Source organism: Scleropages formosus, chromosome 17 (assembly GCF_900964775.1).
Source record: "Scleropages formosus chromosome 17, fSclFor1.1, whole genome shotgun sequence".
Classification (NCBI taxonomy): domain Eukaryota; kingdom Metazoa; phylum Chordata; class Actinopteri; order Osteoglossiformes; family Osteoglossidae; genus Scleropages; species Scleropages formosus.
Window position 1 is genome coordinate 6,320,860 of NC_041822.1, and position 22,159 is coordinate 6,343,018.

General features: G+C 48.6%; 1 protein-coding gene across 4 annotated transcripts in view; it reads right to left on the minus strand.

Annotated features, from left to right (window-relative positions):
• Positions 1–2,768: 2,768 nt before the first annotated feature.
• The window catches only part of LOC108938627 (rhotekin-like), a 52,880-nt gene continuing 33,489 nt past the window's right edge, over positions 2,769–22,159 (minus strand). For 2 of the 4 annotated variants that reach the window (XM_029259491.1, XM_029259492.1), the window contains exons 2-12: positions 21,333–21,532; positions 20,794–20,855; positions 19,550–19,603; positions 18,468–18,585; positions 18,021–18,287; positions 17,328–17,422; positions 16,500–16,606; positions 16,280–16,411; positions 14,815–14,980; positions 9,491–9,595; positions 2,769–4,911 (exon numbers count right to left, since the gene is read on the minus strand). In XM_029259491.1, the coding sequence (XP_029115324.1) occupies positions 4,358–4,911; positions 9,491–9,595; positions 14,815–14,980; positions 16,280–16,411; positions 16,500–16,606; positions 17,328–17,422; positions 18,021–18,287; positions 18,468–18,585; positions 19,550–19,603; positions 20,794–20,855; positions 21,333–21,532 (1,860 nt within the window). In that variant the 3' untranslated portion in view covers positions 2,769–4,357. The remainder of the gene's footprint in view (positions 4,912–9,490; positions 9,596–14,814; positions 14,981–16,279; positions 16,412–16,499; positions 16,607–17,327; positions 17,423–18,020; positions 18,288–18,467; positions 18,586–19,549; positions 19,604–20,793; positions 20,856–21,332; positions 21,533–22,159) is intronic. The other 2 variants (XM_029259489.1, XM_029259490.1) reach the window with 2 other exon arrangements.

Genomic DNA, 22,159 nt, shown 5'->3' on the forward strand with positions numbered 1-22,159 from the left:
ATATTCCTGCCAATTTCGTTACATATGAAATGCTGAAAATAATGACTCTTTAATAAAATGTCTGTACGTTTCATAAGCATTTACATTAAATATAACATTTACTTTTTATTGTTCCTTATTGTTGCCGAAACTGTTTGTAATGTATGGTCCAGGTCTTTGTTTCTGTTTTTTAAAATAATTTTTAATAAATGGTTAATTATTCATAAAACGCCTAAGTTTAAAAAAATTGTTCTTTCCATGTTCCTCTTCAGCACACCATGCAGCTGAAACAGGAATTTGGTACATTTTCATAAATTTGGATATTCCTAATGTAATGCTTGATCAGAGGAGGGAAGTAACAAGTTCCGTTTGCTCGTTACATGAACGTAAGTGAATTTTTTGGAGAAACTGTACTTTGCATAATCAGTTCCTGCCAGTGGAGTGTTGTACTTTGCCAAGAAAAGGAACACACAAGGTACAATTACAGTGATGACAGTGCAAGTTAGTTCTGCCTGTTTTCACGTGCAGCATTCCTGTTTCTAGGGAACGTCTACTGCAGTCTAGACAGCCTCTCCCATCATATCTCTGATGCTTTCTTCATAGTTTCCTTCAAACCTTAGAATTGAGTTTGTAGGAGGAGACATGTTAGCTACATGAGTGGCTGTAGCTGGGAGTAGAACATGATTTAAACACACAAAGTCTGCACTCTACTTGATCACATCGACATGACCAGATGATGACCAGATGATGACCAGATGACTTGCGCGATGATTTTATTAAAGTGAAGAAGAGTTGCGCAACGTCGACCTCGCTCTCTCGTCTGAATTCATCCAAGTCTAGCAGCAAGACAGGGTCAAGACGGCTGGAGATGAAATCAGATGCAGTGGATGACCATGATGCCCTGTGTGCCCCATCATGCTCAATATGCTCCAGAGCGCATTGCTGAATTCGGCTTCCTGCCCGTCGAACGTGAGGTTTCCTCCGCGCAGTCCGCCTAGATCAGTCTTCGCGTGCGTAGGTAGGCAAACCTAGAATCACTGAGAGTTTAAGGCTCGTCGGTTACCCTCGTCTGGTTTAGCCGGCCAGGCGAAGCCGTTGCCCGGAGCGTGACCGCTGTTGCATGCAGACGGCTACTAGGAGCCACAGATGAGAGCTGAGTGACAGGTGAGGACCACAGTGAGAGAATTGCTCCTCCAGAGCACGACATGTCTCCCAGCAGAGGTACCACCACCCCCCCCGAGCACTCCGTACACTCCGCCGACATACAGCATCAGTAAATAGTCATGTTCAGTCTGCTGGGTACCGTTCGGGTACATCATTGAGATAAACTTTGTGACCCAGCATCACCAGTCAGCGCGCGCTTGCGTACGTGATGGTGTGTGACGGCCTCGGGTTCCACCGAAGGAATACCCCACTTTGTGAGCAACTCACCCGGCACAGTGCTGTACCGGAGAGGTGGTTCCCCGCAATGGATGGAAGAACGGATCAGATTCAGAGCACATGGGGTAACGTTCCCAGCAAACTCGCACGGTAAACACACAGCTATTGTGTGAACTTCGATCAGGTGTGTGTGTGGAGCCCAGCTCGAACCTGAGGTCAAAGTGACCCCGCTGTTGTCTGGCTCATGTTATGCCGGCATCATTAAAGCTTTCACTTCGTAAGGTCTCTCACCTTTTAAATCCTACATTTACAAGCAATTCACAACGTACATGTTAACGAATAGTATAAAAATAGCTATTCCACTTTCCTATTTTTTCCCGTTCAGTTCCGGCATGTCCTGACTTTTTCTTACTAAAATTATGACGTTTGGTTCAGACCACATATCATTACATACCTTATGTAGACGCATGCACGGTCTACAAGGAAGTCGTATTCTAATGTGGTTTATGGGCAATTCTCGGACCTTAATTTTTAAACAATGTCATGAACTAGGCAAAATTAATAATGCATTTCTGTCATAAATGTTATCGTCATGTTAAACTTTAAACAGTTAAATGTCTCCATAACACAAACATACAACAAAGAGAGACCTTCCAAAACAAGTTTGTCTTCTGGGTTTATGAATACACCCTACATTCATATTAAAATCATGAACAGCAGGCTTGAACGACACACACACACTCTAAAACTGCTTGTCCCAAGCAGGGCTGCAGTGAACCAGAGCCTAACCCGACAACACAGGGCATAAGGCTGTAGGGGAGGGGACACACCCAGGACGGGACGCCAGTCCATCACAAGGCACCCCAACCAGGACTCGAACTCCAGAGCCACCGGAGAGCAAGACCCAGCCAAACCCACTGCGCCACTGCGCCACTGCACCCCTCTTTGAGCAACACCATGAATGCAAATATATATTTAACAATGTGAAAAAGAAGAAACGCAAATGGTTCAATTACAAGAAACAAATGCAAATGACAGAAATAAAGCGTTTTCAGTAAAACGCACAATGAAAAGAGCACAGGTGAACTTGAGTTTTTTTTTTTTTTAAGAAAACTTTGCTTTGCCAACCCTTCCGAACCAGGCAACTTTCTATTTGTATCTTTGTCAACCGAGAACACTGAAAAAATGACATGAACGATGGTTCACTTAATTAGAAATATTTTTAATAAAGAGAAAATAAAAAATCTTAGTCTTCATTATGTACCATTACCTATTATAGTTATTGTATGTTGTGTCTGACAGGTAGACACAAGAGCTCAAAAACAAAAAAAAAAAGCAAATGAATTTTTCTCACAGATAACCGTCAAACAGTTTTCAATGACACGTAACAAAGAGTGAAAAGGGTTGAAACTTTCGATCTACCTGGGACACGTAGGTGCAGTTCAGCTCACTTAGGACAGAGTTTTGACTACGGTTAGTTGTACTTCTCATTTTATGGAAATGTAGCTACTCAAGCCTTTGTAGACTCTTGTGCCAGCTGCACTCCAGCACTAATTTTTATCTGAATGCTGTCCTAAAGATGAATATTCGAAAAAGACTCCGTCCTGCCTCCAGAGTGCGTGTGATGAAAGTATATAGAGCATAAATTTGCAAGTGGTCGGTGTAATAATGTTGAAACTCACCCGGATTTAAATTATTCTTATTAGAGGTCCTAGATGTGAGAAATCGTACCTTCAACCACGAGGAGGACTAAAGGCCCCCTTCCGCCCTAAGGTTCCTTCTCAGTTCATTTTTCTTCCCTGGTGCAAATTTCCATTCACTAGTTTCCCACCACAACTCTGTTTCAGTCTATATATAAATATGCTATAGGAGCAAACATTTAAATAATATTAAACATGGATGTTCTATCATTTCTGCTCAAAGTATATAAATTAATGTTTCCATACCTCTTTAAACCCGTTAATGTTTCTCAATTTTGTATATATCGTAATACTGCAAAATATGAAAACATGATACCGTAGTGACTCATTGATACATAACTGTGGAGATAATATGCTTTAATTATACAGTACAGTAAATGTGATGACATTACAGTGGTAATGAAAGACAGCGGTACTGTGTAATTATAATTTTGCTTTCCAGTCCAATGACTGACAAATGTCTAAATCTCTTATCCCCACCGTGGGTTACATTTAATGCTATTTATTTCCAAAACAGTAATAACCATGCAGAAATTGAAGAAATAATTTGGAGTTTGGTTTCTTGTACACGTGTCTTCAGCTCGATGTTGTCAGGAAAACTCAACTCAATGAGAATAATGCAAAGCTGCACACCATTCATCCTTGGAACCTATAGCACCTTCAAGGTTGTGCTTTCTGAACCTGCAGCAGGGACATGCAAGCGTGCGTGGAGAGCATAGCCCACCGAGTCCTGCTTGAGAGCCAAGCCCAAGTCGGAACCTCCGTCTGACCATTTCTGCATTCTGCTCAAGGAGCCATGCAAGGCATTGCAGGAGCACATTGGCAACGATTCCAGCTCCGACTCGTCTCCGCTTCGCTGGAGCCAGAACACAAAAAATCCCTGACTTTTCTTTTCAATCAAAATGTATAACAAAGAAGCAAAAGAGCAATGGAAGGACTTTTTAAAAATCTTCAAAACTGCTCCCTCATTGACAAGCGTCACACCATCAGCCTCCTCTTTATGTGGGCGAACACATGCGTTCCTCACCAAATAACTGCGCTTTTTCGAAGAATGTGTTTAAAAATTAATCAAGAAAGTTTTATGAGTTCTTCTGCAGGGGCACAGTTAATAGTGGGTATGTTTGGGACATGACCACTTGAGCACTCTCTTCTCCTGCCTTGTTTCCGCTGATCCCTGTTCGGGTGTCTTTGGGGAGCACTCTTCCAGTTATACCCAGGAGGCAGAGGGACTGGACAAATGCAGCCAGCGCCCTGTGATTGTTTGGTTAAGAGAAGTGAGGGGAAAGGGGAAAGGGGAACTACACATGACTCTGCAGCCAGTTCCGGGGGTCCAGTTTGGTGCGCAGGTTCCTTAGGCTTCGACGGGCTGGTGAGGGCCGGGAGAAGGGGCTGCTGATGCCTTCGCTGGAGCTGCTGCTGCTGGATGTAGAGCTGGAGCAGGAAAGGGCCATCTGCGGCGAGCGGGAGACAGAGGAGCGGGAGGCGGCCTGGCAGGTGCACCGCATACCCTCGGCCCAGGCTTGGCCACGCAGACCGCTCAGCTTGGCGTCGAGAGAGAGAGTACGAGGACGGAAGTGGCTCGGGGACTCTGCCCGGCCGCGTGGGGAGCGGGGACTGACGCTGAAGGGGCTGGGACTCTCCGAGCTCAGGCTGGCATCTGAGGAAAGCAAGCCAGGCTGGGGACAGCGAGGACTGACGCGAGCCATGCGCTGAGGGCTCGGGTGGCCCGCAAACTCTTCAAACAAAAACATCCAGTGAGGAGCGGCACTCGACTGGCTGCTCAGCAGAGACTCCTGAGGATGCCGTGTCAAGACGTCGGTCGCTGTCCCGCTGTCATCGCAGCTGTCAATAGCTAGGAAAGGAAGAGAGCCTTGTTACGGGAGAGCGCTTCATACGGCGTCGAACACAAGCGGAAGCTGGACGTGGCTGAATACAGAGAGAGTTTTCGGCGATACCAGAAATGTTCTCACGGACACATACCAGCTGGATGAGATACGAATCGAGAACAAACGAAAAGATAGACGTGCATGAGGGACTCCAACTGTGGTGGTACTGTATGTGCTACATCCTAGAATGTCACACTTCATTACCATATTCAAGACCTAGCAGCGTGAGAGTGCGAGAAACAGGTTTAGTTATGTACTGTAGTTCAAACAAGGTGTGGCTGAAATGCCAAACTCCACTGTAAGTCCTGAGAGTAAGCTGTTCCTGGGGGCCATGTGATGCGTTGAAAATAGCAGTTTTTTTGGGCTGCTGGCATTGTTTCTGAAAAAAGTGCACCGGCTTAAGGAACTCAACGTGCGTAAATATTTCCATTATACATTTCATGAAAATGGCTGTTTGACATTTTTTCATTGTCACAATACATACCCAGAAGAGTATCACTTTTGCTCATATCCATTGTCTACTCTCAGATCTTAACGTGCACACACACGCACACAAACACACGCAAACGCAGGCTGAAACCACTTGTCCCGCAATTAATCAATAATGCAATTACTGTAGATGAAACAACTCTTTTATCCACTGAATATCTTTGGCTCTTGCTGCTACTTGTGTCAAAAAACTATGTGCGTGCATGCATCTGGAGCTCTATAAATATCCGTCATGACAGTTAAGCGAGGGTGCAGGGATGAGGTGGGGTGGGATGGGGGGTTTCTGCAATGGATCTGAGCCATGACGGTAATACTGGTTTTCAGGTATGCACACAAACAGCATTGCAGAACCATATCAAAGTGCAACAGGAAAGAAATGGAATCCTATTGTGCTGTTGAAGGCTAAAGACACAAAGAGCAAAAGACAAGTTTTATCTACAAAATTGTTGCAGAAATTTTCCATAGCAGAGCTTTAGCTCCCTTAGTGCAATGTTGCCAGGGAGACGTCTGCCGCAAAGCAAATGCTGCACTGGTAAGCATGCTGTATTTAAAGGTAAGGACGGAGACAGGGCATAGACTTCCCGACTCACTCCATCCACCTTACCCCTGCCATTATCCTGCCACCTCCATATCTTTTGATCTTGGAAGCCTTTCCTTCTGATCCACACTTCACTCCAAGGTTGTGCGACTACAAGCGCAAGGCTTCTATTGCAGCCCTTTTCAGGGTTTCATGCAACCACCAGAGCACTTACATTAACACGGTTGTGTTTACTCAAACATTAAGAGCACAGATCATTTCATTCTGAAATTTGTTTTAAGATCTGTTGACAAAGAGGAGTGTATTTTTTTGACAGAGCTTAACTGTATGTGCAATCAAGCTCATCTAAAGATTTTATAATGAAGGAGAGAACAAAACACGATGCTGACAACTAAACGGTTAAACAGTGTTTCTTGTGCGTCGCAAGAACAGGACATGCAGCAGCCGAATCAGTCAAGAGACAATTGTGGCTCTGTGAAATATACTGGCATACTGAAGCAAACTTTGTTGAAGCCATCTTAAGGTCAGTGGTGTGTTATAATGTGGATTTGTCTTGGCAAGAGTATCTGGGCACTGATCCTAGACCATTAAAGTTGTTTAGACCAATTTCTTGCCAATGTTTCTTTGACACTAGAACATTAACAATTCTAATGCTGGGTTGGGGGATTTTTACTCTAAATAAGTATCAGAATGAATATGGAAGCATCTTGTTCCTAATTGCATTCACACCCACATTGTCTGAAACTGCTTTCTCAAGTAGGGTCGCAGCGAGCCAAAGTCTAACCCAGCAACACAGGGTGCAAGGCCGGAGGGGAGGGGATGCACCCAGGACAGGACGCCAGTCCATCACAAGGCACCCCAAGCGGGACTCAAACCCCAGACCTGCCAGAGAGCAGGACCCGGCTAAACCCACCACACCACCGTGCCCCCTCTCTAATCTCACTCTCACTACAAAAATATGAAGATGAACATTATTCTATGATGTATGTAAAATTAGTGTTTCTGTAAAGAGGATTGTTGCAACAGAAGACGACACCAGTATGCGTGACTCAGCAGTGCTCATGCTGTTGCGCACTCTTCACGGCAAGGTTACAAAGCTCCTTTCAGAGTTGATATCTTGGAATGCCAAGTTGCAAAGTGAGAAAAGCTGAGAATGACCTCAGCATCACAGGACCATGAGGTATGGAGTAAACATGTCAGGGAAGCTAGAGAAAGGGCCTCCTGTTGCATTCTGGGAAAAGGTTGGTGTCGCTACTTCACCTGTCGCTGTAATAGGAGGAGAGCAGAGCCCGGATCTCAGCTGAAACAGCGTTATCCTGGAGCAGCAGGCCCTCGCAGGAAGGAACAGGAAGGGAAGAAGCTGGAGAAGGGGTGGGTGTAGAGGAGTATAGGCGGTGGGACAGGGGGAAAACGGTACATGTGGAAAGATCCGACAAAACGGTGAAAGACGAGGTTGGAAATGAGAGACAACAGGGCCATGATTTTGTGAGTTAAAGACATGGGCCAACAATTTAGACACAGTGAGGAGAAATGCAATGTGTGAGAATAAAAATACATGGCAACGGGAACATAGGGAACACGAGAGATCGGATGACGTCATGACAGCGAAGGAAGGACCAGGTGGAAATGGAGAAGACGTGTCAGGCAGAAAGGGAGGAGAGAAAGAGAGAAATAAAGTCAGCGCGAGACAGAAAAAATTAATCCACAGCGCAGTTGAAGGATTAGTCGGTTCACCGTGAAACAGAGGGGCCCCGAGCGAAGCCCAGGTGGAGACCTGAATCGTGAGCTCCCATCACACTTTTAGAGAGAGCACCAAGCAGTTTATAGAAGACACAGGTATTTAGAGATCAGGCTCATATGAAGGTTTTATCACTGTATCGCTTTAGGTCCTTACATGTCTTGTAAGGCACTACGGGTAAACAAGCTGTCTTCCCTTTGCTGATTTCAGAGATAGTGTTTGGCGGGTGGGGGGGTGGAGAAGACAAACATCACTATTATGATAATGTGTGCTTATCTGTGGAAATGTACACATTCATGTTGAGTTATGTCGGTTCAGAAAACACTTCTTTTCTGTTGCAAGCTTTCGTAAACCTGCTCGTCCTCTTGTTTGCCAGTAAATTCCAGTTATGACAGAGGCTCCAATTATAGAAACTGCAATACTAAATCATCTCTGAGGTTTCCGCAAGGCAAGAGCGTCATTGAATTTTTCTTTTATTATTTCTATGTCTAGGTTTGGTGTCAAAAATTTCAAATGTGTCAGGTGCGTGTATTGCACACGCTCAAGGAAGCGTGTGGACGAAACCCGAGGAATGAAATTTGAGGAGAGACGTATTAGATCAAACCCCTGTCCGCTCCCAACGATCGCGTTTGACAAATATAAAAGGCGATTAACCCTTGTTTTCTGTAAATAGCTACGCCTCGCATGCGGTGCTACTTCTACGTCTCTCCTAACGCCCTTTGGTAGTTTGACTTCCTTCGCTCTGTCTGGCCTACGTCGGCCCCCCTTGTCCTGTCTTGGCAGCATCCCATTTGTGCCGTTGCCCAGCTGGCCCCGTCGCCCTTGCCGTGAGCCTCCCGTCCTGCTTTTTCTCAGCGCCGACCCCACCGTCTACCGCCAACCCCGGAACTCTGCTGCTGAACCGCCACAACCCGCTTGCCTCTGGCCGCTCTCCCATTTCCCGCCGCCTTCCTTCAGGTTCCTTCGCCATGTTTTCTCTCACTTGATGACAGCCATCCATGACAATCCCTGATGGCGTTTGCAGCCAATGGCAACCCAACCTGTGTGATTTACGTTTCTCTCGTTTCCCTACCCCCAGTGGGTTTCGCCTTCCCCTTCCCCATTGCGGGAATTCTGTGATAACAAACTGCCTTCTCTTTGTTTTCGCTTTGCTTCTGCCCATCGCTCACGTGCGCGCTGTGTTCGCCACCTTCTTCCACGCTTCGTGTCATCCCACCGAGACGGGTGCCTTCAGCAACTGCCTCGCTGCATAACTGGACAGCGAAATGGTTACGCGCCCAATTGTGCCTGACTTTGTTTCTACGGCACGTGCTCTTCGCTCTTCTGTGCGTCTTTCAGGTGACTCTATCGACCGACGCTGCTGAGTGCCACTCACCGTGTAGCGGTCAGCCGTCCCCCTTCTTCTAGCGCGCGTCCAGTTCCCCCGCCCGTTTCCCTCCGTTCGCAGGTCTTACCGTGCGCATCTCTGTGACTGAGCTGCAAGCCCCCTTCACCCTCCCCGAAACATCCCTTTCTCCACCTTTCCACTTTTGGGACATTCCCTCAAGCCAAATCCTCTCCACATCTTACCCTACAAATGGAAAGCGTTCCAAGCATGTGCCCCACAATCACGGTCGAATACTCCTGAAATACTGGTTCGCACACGTGCTCATTTTTAAAACCCCTATTATTCACCCTGACTTATGTTATTATGCGCACAGCCGGTTCATTGTTCATATATTATTTACCCTCACAATAGTGTTGGGAGACGACAGCGTTGTGACAAAATGACAACTCTTACCCATCTCGTGGTACAAAGAACCCTGCTTCGGTGTGACGATGGCCGGTTTCCGTGGCGACGGCATGTCAATTTTCATCAGGTCATCGCAGCACTGTTTCCACTGGCCTGTAAGTGAGACGGTCAATTAGGGGTTAAAATATTCTGTGATTAAAGAAATTCTTCCGTATTGCACCTGCACGTTACCTCAAACTCTAATGATGTAGGGTAATGAAAAAAAGGTCCCCGACATACAAATAATCATTCGGCACATTGGCTTTAAATTTCTCTCCGCGGCTGTTGGGAAACGATAAAAAGACTTGATTATCCATCCTTCCTGTATCAGTAAGCGCTTGTTCAGTGCGAGGCTGGTGCTCCAGAGCATGCAAACCGTGCGCACAAAGTTCAGCATTGTGTCACAAAGTAGTGTTCTCGCTCCGTGTCTTTGTGGAACAAGAGTTCCTCTTAAGCGCGACTTTCACTTGGCACTGGCAGGCTGTGCCCATGATGTTGCCATGGACCATTTTTACTCGAAATAACCATCAGGATACGTACGCCGACGTCACGGCCGCTCACTCATCCTCACCACAAATACTGTAAAGTTGCACTTTCTTGGAAAATATCCTCGACACACCAGCTTCCGAATCGCCGCCTGCACCGTCAGGAACGTATTACGAAAAGGAAACGCAGGAACATATTTTTGAGCCGTAGTTTCTTCATGATTCCTTCTTCGTTTAACGGCATCTTAAATATTATTAGTATATCACACACACATTTTCTGAACCGCTTGTCCCATACGGGGTCGCGGTGAACCGGAGCCTAACCCGGCAAGACAGGACGCAAGGCTGGAGGGGACACACCCAGGACGGGACGCCAGTCCATCGCAAGGCACCCCAAGCGGGACTTGAACCCCAGACCCACCCCAGAGCAGGTCCAACCCACTGCGCCCCCCCCAGTTAGTATACCATTCAGTTTAAAACCAAAAAAAGTTTTTCTTTTTTTTTTAATTTTCAGAATCAAATTATTTAGGAGAAATTACGATCATGGTTCATCGGTGCTACTCCTGTGCTTGGAAGAATATCTAGGAATCTTTGCATGAAAGTTGTGAGAAGCCACTGAGTGATGTACGATCGCCAACATCGTCACAAAGCTGACAATGAGCTCTTTTACAGTAGAAAGGCGTAGCGATGCTCCACGGGGCATAAAGAGACACAAAGAGGTCACCTCCTTCATCAATGTCTCTTGACTCAAATGCTCAAATACACCTGTTTTTCACTCAACATGCAAGAAAACTTATTGAAAGGAAGAATGTAGTAATTGAGACGCCATCACCACACCCTATAATGAATTTAAACTTCTCGAACGTTGCCAGAACTTACTGGCAGTAATGCGGCTTCCGCGTCTCATGAAACCGCGAAACATATTTGACACATCTGTCACACCCAAATGTTTTTTTTTACACCTTGTTTACTCTTTTCAAAGTAGATTTCATTATCTGTAAAATGTCAGCAGTGACTGTTTCGTAAGTCTTTCGGAGGAATCCATCTGAAATATCTGCCTTGGGTGATTTTAGTCTTCTTCTTCTTCAAACTGCTCCCTTTCATTTTAATTTGGGTATCACATTTTTGCTTCACAATGGAGCAAACACACTTGATGTTACCTTGCGCACAGAATTAGAATATTCAGCCTGAAACAAAAAAAAAAATAATCCAAGTGGCTATAAAATTTTGTATGCATTGTGTTTTATGCAGGGGGGGTGCGGTGGCGCAGTGGGTTGGACCGGGTCCTACTCTCCAGTGGGTCTGGGGTTCGAGTCCCGCTTGGGGTGCCTTGCGGCGGACTGGCATCCCGTCCTGGGTGTGTCCCCTCCCCCTCCGGCCCTACGCCCTGTGTTGCCGGGTAGGCTCCGGTTCCCCGCGACCCCGTATGGGACGAGCGGTTCTGAAAGTGTGTGTGTTTGTGTTTGTTTTATGTGAGGTAGTGTCAGTGAAATGTTAGTAATTGAACAGCATGTCACCGAGGCTGGCAGAAAGAAGAGGGAAAAAAAAAGAAAATACAGATGGCAACAAGCCAAGTATGTCAGTCTGATATTACAGATATGAGAGACAAGGCGAAGGCGAACGAAAATCTCAGTGATAGGTGTTCCTCGGCGCTGCGGTGATTAGTGAGGTATGCAAGTGACACATCAGATCACCATCTGAAATACAAGGGAATTCATCCCTGAACACGTGACGATCTCAGGTATCATAAAAAGTTGCTTAGGGCGGAAAACACAGTCGACATGTACACCGGAGGTCCGGTCCAGTTTTCGGCACACTGCAAAAGGGCCTTTTTGCATGCAGCACGGAGCTGGTACCTTCAGCACAAACCCTCCATGTCTCCTGCTGCTGCCACCGCAGTCAATATGGAATGATATATTATATTCTCTGGGAGTTTAATACCAAAGGAAAGAGGTGAATAAACAAACACTTATTTCCAGACGGGTAGACTGATTGACTGATTACTGGCAGAGCAGAGTCAGCAGTATGAGGAACTGGATGTGATGTATTCTCTTTCTGACACCACGCACTATTAGAGACATTACTGAAAGAACACAAGAAAGGTCAAGTGCATACTTGAGTAATATGAGTAAAGCAGTCAAAATAGCAATAGTATGAGGTACAAATATGTTTGACAGCTGACGGTCCACAAACGCCGCACCGCACGTACCAGACCATGGAGCGGGTCACAATACGTGCGCTCGAGCCAGTCTTTAACGCCATATCAGTCTTTAAACCACAAACACTAGTTAAACTGTAGAAAGCGGTCATGTGGAGCAAATCATGGACGAGTCAACAGAAAAACTGGATCCGACGATTCGGGTGTCGACTGCACAAACCTCCAGAACAAGGCTCGGACAGCTATTTAACACACTCTGAACAAACAGCCTGCACTAGGTGTATTTGTGCTGAAATGTTGTGTGGATAAATTGCATAATGTTTGAGCAGCCCACAGACAACAAAGAGGGTATATGTGCATTTTTCACATGTTCTCCTACGTGTGTGTGTGTGTGCGTACAAGCAGGTGTACGTTTGTACAAGGAAGTGTTTTGCTGCTGCTTTCATGTGTCTACCTCTTGCTATAAAACATTTCTGCACACACCTTTAATTGCAGACCCGTATCGAAAGGCGCTCGCGGTATGTCTTACCGGAACAATTACGCCATATATAGGTGCATAATATAAAAGGCATTTCGAAGAACGTTCGGGCATTAGGAACAAGGGGTCGAGAAAGTTTAAGTAAACAACGTGTAATTCTCCGCTTTATCTGGAAGGGATCTTTAAAGGCGGCCTCGGCTCAAGCCGAAGGCTTTGCCTGCTTTTGAAACGATTTCATTTTTTTTTCAGAAATTTGCTTCAACACACCTAGGTGCTTAATCACACACATTTTTATTTTACGCATCAGTCACACGAGTTGCGCCTGCATTTCGGACTGTTTCAAGACGCTCATGTTCTGGTAGAGGGGGCTGTATTTGAGGGACATGATGGAAGAGCCAAAGACGTGCGGGGTATCGCCGCAGGCTTTTCTCTACGCTGCAGATATTGGACACTGACACACATTGAGTAATATTACCAATGGCTGTTAGCCTAGGGGTCTGGGCCGCTGCCTCGGGAACGGAAGGTTTCGGTTCAAATGCCACTCCTGCTGCAGCACTCTTGGGCAAGGTCCTTACTCTGACTTGATAAAGAAAACCCCTCTGTGTAAATGGGTAAATCAATGTAATGTTCACTATCTAAAACAGTGATATAATGAATAACAACCTATTCGTTACATCACAATTGGGGATGCAGTGGGTTTGGCCGGGTCCTGCTCTCTGGTGGGTCTGGGGTTCGAGTTCCGCTTGGGGTGCCTTGCGACAGGCTGGTACCCTGTCCTGGGTGTGTCCCATCCACTGTTTGCCTTACACCCTGTGTTGCCGGGTTAGGCTCTGGCTTGTCCCAACCCTGCTTGAGACAAGTGGTTTCAGTGTGTGTGCATCACAATTATTTTATGAAATATACTAAACCTTGTAAATCTTACTCTTAAATATTGAAAACGTGTGTCTAAATACAAGGTATTCAGGAAGTTTTGGGGAAGGATTATCGGAATAAATTCGAGCGTTTTATTTCCAGTTATTCAAGGCGAACAACCTCAACCTGTCAAGGCACAAGGAAGTGCAGCAAAAATTCAGACAAAGGGAGCGACGAAAGAGCACAGCGAGAGCGTCGCTTCAACAGAAGAGCCCGACTTCACCACGAGACCGAATGAAGAAACGGCTCTCTGTTCGCGTATTCGGCTGCCGTGACTCAGAGGCTGTGATCCTCATAGTACGCAGTCACGCCATGGTTGCAAGGTAGTCATCTCTAACACACGGGTTCCAGCGTCTGGGTGAACAGTTCATTAGGAGCGTCTGCCGGCATCATCGGCATGCAACGGGGACAAGGAAACAATATTGGCTTTCCGACTTTCCTCCTGTGCGCCAGAAGTCCCTTTCCAGCAATCAGCCACATCTGCTTTCTGCGGACGTGAAAGTCCATCACATGCCTGCCCTGTTAAGTTCACATACTGCGCAAACTAAGCGACTGCTCCCGGACCGCACGCGAGGGGGCAAAAGCGACGTCGCAAAATGTCATTCGGAACGAAGGGCACGTCACTAGCGCACGCGGCCGGAAGACGCACGGCGGATGTAGGGAGCATCATTAATGGGTGAACACAAACCGGAGAGGAAAAACACGGACTCCTTTGCGCTGGGTTTCTGCGTGACGCTTGTAAGGACCACACAAAGAATCAGGAGAAAAAATGGAGATGAACACTGGATGGAATCAGGCCGGATCGCTCGCTGGAAGCACAAATGATGAGACTGAGGTTGCCGCAGCTTGGACACGTTGCCCAATGATCGGGGTCTTTCGAAAAGACAGTAACGCGTCAGGAAGTTGAAGGAGAGAGGAAAAGGGGCTGTCCGGTAACCACGCCGATGGACTCAGTCACACAGGCAGTGGACGCACTCCTTCCTGCACTATGGGACACGCTTGGAGAACGGAAGATTCTGGAAGGATACTACATGGTCGCCATGAGCTCAGGTCCACTCAGCTGCATTCAAAAAGCACAAACTGGTGAATATGCGATAAGGACATTTCCGCTGTCAGAGGACTTGTCAGTTATTGAACAGTCTGAGATGTTCACCAAACCCGTTTGAAATGCACACACAAATGGATCCAGCCCTTCTTACCTGGAAGCCGTTGTACACAGTGTCACATGAGCCTCCCTCCGCCCTGGCTGAGGAGCCACGCGTACAATGCCTGAGGTCGCACCCGGGAAGAACGCACTCACTCATGTCATAAAACTGCTGCCAGAAGGCCTCCATCCAGCGCTGCGTGTCCTCGCGGCTCTCCGTGCCCACAGCGTGCGTCACCTCCTCGCCCCCGTACCGGTTGGTGATGGAGATGCTCTGCGCCTTGCTCTGGGGATCCTTCTCGGAGGCACGGATTCTCGTCTCCTGGGAAACACCAACACGCGCGCCATCAGCAAGTCGCTCTTTCCGAGCAGCAAGCGCTGCCCCCATTTGGGCTGCTGTCTTGCAATCTAAGGGTCTCCCGCTCTCACTCGGAACTGCTGAATCTCTGGCCACATTTAAAAAGGGTCTAAAAACTCACCTCTTCCAGACTCGCTTTGCCCATAATCACTTGAATTCATGTAAGGTATAAATGTTCATGCAGATAACCTTAAGATCATGCCCGGACAAACCTTTACGCAGCTACTCCTGTAACGTCACGTAAATGTTGATATGTATCTCAAAAAAAAAAAAATTGCTAGGAAGGTGATCAGGAATCGTGGATATTCCGATAGCGTTACGCAGCTACTCGTGTGATGAACGTTGGTGCGCACGGTGAAAGAAACACGTCCGCAACTAAGTGTCTCTTTCTCCTAATGTGATGCACACATTGTATTTCCTATGAGATGTAAGTCGCTTTGGAGAAAAGCATCTGCAGCTAAATGAATACATGTAATTGCGAATGTAATGTGACCGGTTTGAATCCCACTCCCGCTGTAGTACCCTTGATCAAGGTACCTACCTACCCTGAACTGACACACTCACAGTGTCCTGCCGCACGACTGTAAAGTCCATCGTGCAACGCTGTGCGTCACCTTGCGCTGAGATGTTTGCTGCTACTCGACTCACTATGTTGTAAATGCAGGGAAACACCAGGAGGGGGAAGCACATTCTAAGTAAGCAGCTCAAGGACATCCCCCCCCCCCAGGGTCCACCCACGTTCCCGCACATTCTTTCTCTCGGTACACACGCTGACTCAACCGATGCACGAACACTTATCAGCTCAACAAAATAAATGCGTACAGCAGAAATACACACACACGCATTTTCGGAACCGCTAGTTCCATATGGGGTCGCGGGGAACCGGAGCCTACCCGGCAACACAGGGCGGAAGGCCGGAGGGGGAGGGGACGCACCCAGGACGGGACGCCAGTCCGCCGCAAGGCACCCCAAGCGGGACTAGAACCCCAGACCCACTAGAGAGCAGGACCCGGTCCGACCCGCTGCGCCACCGCGCCCCCCCACGGCAGAAATAATTACGGATAAAAAATTATGTGGCATTAAAGGTAACAAAGCAATAGTATGCAGAAGTGCGAAGGAATGTTAGGTGCCTTAGGCGAGATCTGAGACAATTATGCACAACTGCCAAGCGAAGACAGTCGGCAAGAAATATGAAAACGACTGGGAATGAGATCAACAGTAGCAACCCGAGATTACATGCGTGTGCACACGGTGACTGCTCACCTTATTGACGGCAATGGTAAAAACCGGCTCCACTTTGGCCTCTATATCCTCCTCCCGGCGGTAGCAGAAGAGGTTCGTCCCTTTAAGGACACCGTAGATCTTCGTCCAGTTCTGGCGGTCTCCTCCGTGCTGCTGCGAGGGACAGTCTGCTTGGTCCATTTGCTCACGCACAAAGTGTGGAGCCGCACGGGTGGGCGCCGCATTGCCACCGAAGCCTCACCTTGACCTTGAGGGAGCCGCTCATCATCTGCTCCGTCATACAGTGAGGCTGGGCTGCCAGGCGACAGCACACGCTGCCATAGAGGGGCAGCCAGTAGGTGCACTCCTCTGGAGGGGAGAAGGACAGAAAGGTGCTCAGGGAGGGAGAGGACAGAAAACTCTCCTATTAGGGGAGAGCAGCTAGAGAACCATTCTCGGTATCACTGCTGCCAGGGAATAAACATCTCGCAACGGTGTGTGTTACAGTTTTTCTTCAATACTCAAGGATAACATCTGATTCGTATCAGTTACACACTGGTAAACTGTGTCTAATGACGACCTTGAGACGAGGCTCTCGATGGAGGGCCAGCGAGACAGAGAGAGAGAGAGAGAGAGAGAGAGAGAGAGAGAGAGAGAGAGAGAGAGAGAGAGAGAAAGAGAGAGAGAGAGACTGCACCACATGCTGGCAGTGACAGACACAAACAGAGCGAGACACACACTCGCTGCTCGCACCTGCTGCACGGGCCAAGATCAACACAGAAAAACCCTGGCATGGAGAGCTTGCTCCCTCTCCAGCTCTCTCACACACACGGACACACACATAATGAGATGCCATGGCACAATACTGGGCTTTGTGGAGTTTGGCTCCGTGCATATCCTTTACAGAAAAACGACAACCAGACCCAAAGCTCAGAAAGCTCTCATGAGGTTTTTAATAAAGCTTTAAAAACATGACAATATGCATATATAAAGTACTATGTTATACATTATACTACTTTTTCTGATTCAGAAAAATTGTGCAAAGGGAAAGAGAGAGTGGAGAAAAACACAAAGGAGAGGATGTCCTCACCGTTTCCCGAGACAGAGAGGTCATGTGTGCGGAAGCTGTCCTGCACATGGGCCAGCACAAGTGTGGTATGGGCCAGGAGGTGGTACTTCGGTCCCCTGGGGACAGAGGCATTTAGAAACTAGCATGGTAAAAAGTGCAGTAATTGCAGGTATGCTGGAAATCTGACATTATTATTATTATTATTATTATTATTATTATTATTATTATGGAGGGACGAATGGAGAGTGTGTTGTGATTGGCGCTGTCTAAATAACAGCTAATGGACCAATTGATCCAGGGATTATTATGGAGAACAGCGTTTGCTAAATTAAAAAATGTAAATGCATTATTATTATTATTATTATTAGTATTAGTATTAGCATTATTATTTAGCTGACATCTACTTGTAACAGACAACTTACATTTGCAGATAATGAGCTTTACAGTGATTTACCAATTTAAACATGTTATTTTTGGCTGTATTAACTAGGAAAAGTATGTCCAGCTGGCTGTAGCTATTGGCTGTACCTGACACAAAACTAACCAATAAGGAGGAAAGTTTATTCAGCTGGTCACACTGATTCGCTAAGCACCTTACAGGCGCTTCACCAATGAGGTGGAACGCATCTTTCACCGACTGCTCCGATTGGCTGCGCGCCATGCGGCGGGCTGGCCAACGAGGCGGAAGGATGCACCCGAGCGGAGATCACTCACGGCACAGAGGGCGTCGGGAGCAGCAGCGTCGAACTCCCGCCGTTGCTGACGGGGCCGCAGACCCCCGGCTCCATGGCCGCGCGCATCTTCCTGCCCGCGGACCGGCCCAAAGAGCTGCTCAGTTTGCTGGCCAGTTTGCGGGGTGCGCTGCTCACGGAGAACTCATCCTCTACGCAGCAGCTGTAGAGCTCCACACGCAGCTTGAACCCAGGGCTGGCCTCGTGACTGCATGCGCGCGCGCACACGCACACACACACACAAAAAGCACTGCTTCACATTAGAAATGGCAACGAAACACAACCCAAAACCAACACTGGTGCCGTAGAGCTGGAGAAGGGAAATACTGGAAGAAGGAGGAGAAAACAGAATGGGGGGAGGGGGAGAGAGAGAGAGAGAGAGAAGGTGCGACTGTGGGTGGCCACGAGAGCGCGTCTGAGCGAAACTCACAAAACGATGCTGTTGTCGAAGCAGATGTCTGTGAGCGTGCGGTCCACCATCACCATGTCTGTGTCGTAGATCTCCCTGCCCAGCTGAAGGAGGCAGAAAACTGCACAGCGATGGAGCTCTGGGAGGCAAATGTGTGTGCGTGACAATCAGTGTGACGCTCCGAAAGGAAAGCAACACGCAACTTCCTCTCGGTCAGCATCTCTGTCAGCGTCAACGGTGCTCTTTCACTGGTCTCGGTCCACCATGTGCCTCTTGAAGGACATAATCCCACCGCGACAGCCAATCCGGGGAAACGGCCATAAACACATCCCCACAACACAAAATTCCCCTTTTCAAAATCCGAAAGTGCAACCTGGACTCCAGGAGGACAACAGTCCTTCTGTCCATGTAACACACTCATTGTATACCGATGTATGTCGCGTCTGCTACGCAAATGAACGTAGGCGTGAAAGCATTTTGATTTTTTCCTTCTCCGTGGTGCGGAGTTAGGAAATGCGTGCGAAAAGCGAGAGCGAGTGTAAAACCCTCACAAAACTAAACGTGTGTTTCTGCGTGCGTGAGAACGTACGGTACACCGTCCTTTCGTTTGTCGCTTCATTGCTACTTGGAGACACGGATTTCTTTAAGTGTGTGTGTGTGTGTGTGTGTGTGTGTGTGTGTGTGTGGGTCCCTTGTCTGACACTCCAGGCCCACCCCCGGACCTCAGGATTCATCATGACAGCAGAGCTTCCGAGGACCTTCATGAATTGCCTCGTGAAGCTCTGGAGATGTTTGCTACCTGGCTCCCAACCCTTCGTTACCATGCGCAATCGTGCACCATGACCGAACAGAGAAACCTTCCAGCTTTTACATTTCCTGCACCTGACCGGAGGGCTGCGCCCCTAGCAATCGCACGGCAGAGCAGCGGAAGCCTTCAGGAGGAAGAAGGCGGCTGCGCTACGCGCAGGACGTTACCTTCGCCTGCAAAGAATATTGGCGTGACACCTTAAGGAGCTTCCAGGGTGACACGTCCAGCGTTGCGACGCGCTACCATCGGCAGGACGTCCTGGCCCAACCTCTCGGACCCCCCGCCTCCTGCTCACCTCCTTTGTTCTTGAAGTATTCCGTGTCTTTCCACATGAGCGGGATGCGCAGGTCTGCGATAGGAAGGAGAGCGACGTGAGAGCGATGCGCAACGGGCCGCCAGGGATTTACGGTCTGCTATTCGCGTCACCCCGAGCGGCAGCGCATCGGGCAGCAGGACAGCGTGCAGAGCGGAGCTGTCACAGCGGATGTAGGACAGGCATCACGGCCTCTGCTGAGACTCGCTTTATATTCCAAATCTTCAGCATGGGCTGTAAGTTGAGGTCTACTCTTTCGGGAGACAACTTGAAAGCGCACCTAAAAACCGAAGCAATCGCCCTACAAGCCAGAATTAGAAACGTTTTTCGACCAAAGTAATGTGGTGTCTACAGCCTACGCGAACAGGAAACGGACCCATGACTTCTAGTCACTAAACACATAATCAGGCTACAAATAACACGTAATTAAACGTGGACATTAAGTCTTTATCTATGGACAGGTGCGTATTTATCTGCACGTATGAACTCGTATGCGCGAGGGGTCACGGGGTCACAGTGACCACTAAGTTGTCCAGATGTGGTCTACTGCCTGAGGGCCAATCGAGTCCTACTGTCAAACTGTGGAAAGGTGTCATTAATCACGGTGCGGTAATGACCTCGCTCTACGGAAAACGCCCCGGGGGCGTCTCCCTCGGACACCAGCAAGACACGCATCCCTTTATCTCTCCCTCCAACGTGGGCGTCGGTCTCATCCATCATCGCGCCCCCACGCCCCCTCATCTGCATGACAGAGGCGCGCGCCTCGTGCCATTAAGCAGAGCCGGACGGGAGCACAGCTTGTCCCGCCCGAGGGTCGCCGTGGACTCAGCCGGTAATGAGGGAATTAGGGCCGTGGAAATGAGGGTTTAAAGGGAGCGCGTAGCGAGTCGCTTCCCATCCCTCTCTGCCTCATCAGCAATTCGGGAGGCCTGCTTCGGCGCACCGGACAGGATGTCTGCGCTCGTGCCGTAATGCCTCGGAAACTCAGCACTGTCAGCGAGTGAAACGGATTTCAGGAGCGAAGCCCACGAAAGGGCTGATTTGAAAGCGACCCTATTTTATTTGAGGATATGTCAAAAAGCATCCGTAAAACTGTTTCTAAGTAATTTCTTGACAAAATGCTGCGGATCCTTCTTGACAAACGCTTGTACACGTATCCCATTTAACTATATATTTTTCAAGGCCTAAATGCCAAGGCAACGATTCTAATGATGAGGCAACCCTACCTGAGATGGCCACCTTTCCCTTGCAAGGAAGCCGGTCGTCCATGGGCCCGGCGTCAGATGACCTGAATCAAACAGAGAGATGTGAGCTCAACTTCTCGTGGACGAGGTGAGTTCAGATGCCACACTACAGGGTAGGACCCCCGAGAGAGGGCTCCTCCTCTACCACACCAAATCTTCCTGGATTCTTGTTCTGCAGTCTCTGCTCATCTCTTAAACCTCTGCTCACAATATCGATCCCAGTGTATTTTGTGTAGCATAACGTCACACAAAGCTAAGCAAGGCCTCATCCCATTCCATCTCCTCCTATCCCATCCTATCCCATCCTATCCCATCCCATTCCATCCCATCTCATCCCATCCCAGCCCATCTCATCCCATCCCAGCCCAGCCCATCTCATTCCATTCCATTCCATCCCATCCCATCCCATTCCATACCATCCCATCCCATCCCATCCCATACCATCCCATCCCATCCCATCCCATCCCATCCCCATACCCCAAGGCCTACCCACAGCCCTGCCCGTAGCCCTGCCCTCTGACCTGCGTGCTACCCTCTGCATGACCTGGGCCTCCTTCATCCTCTGCAGCTCTGACATGTAGGCCATAATGCGGGCGTTGCAGGTCAGCAGGCTTTTGGAGGCTTCCAGTGCCTGATCCCTCTGGGAGCAGGCTGCCAGCAGCTTGCACGCTCCATCCCGCATCCGGATCTCGTAGTCGATCTTCTTCTGGATGTCGCTGTCCTGCGCGTGCGCGAGGGGAGTACACGTCAGAACTTTCAGAGTGAGGACTCGGCACCTGCCTCTCTCACAAAAGCGTTCCAAGTCCACGCGCTCATCGGGAAACGGCGCGCTCTGCTCCGCCTCGCTGCACGAGCCTTTCCTCGCGTCCTCTCTCGGCACATCTTCCTTTCATTTCAAGGCAAAAAGACATCCAATCCAAGGCTCCCTCGTGGCACGTGTCACCTGAAAGCCTAGTTCATGTCTCTGCGCAGCGAGGCACGCTTCCAACAAGGCAGGTAACGGAGGGCAGAAGCAACATGATGTCTCAGACGCTCATAGCAACAGCAGAAACGGAATCGCTGGTCAGCGGCCACACTACGCTAGAAACCGGAGCTCACAAGGCAGGAAAAATGTGTGAAACGCAAGCCTCCCCCCGCCATCGTGCCCGTCGCTCTCTGACGCACCCAGAAGGCGTGAGCCGTCAGACGGAATATGCGAAGACGGGAGACACGGAAAGCGAGACACGGCTGCCCTTTAGAAAGGGCCCCGACTTTAGGGATCACGCGTCTCAAAGGGACGAGCGTTGGCTTTTCTGGGGCAGCTCAGCAGTCGGTGGGTAATGGGCGCTGGGAGGGGGAGCGACGCTCT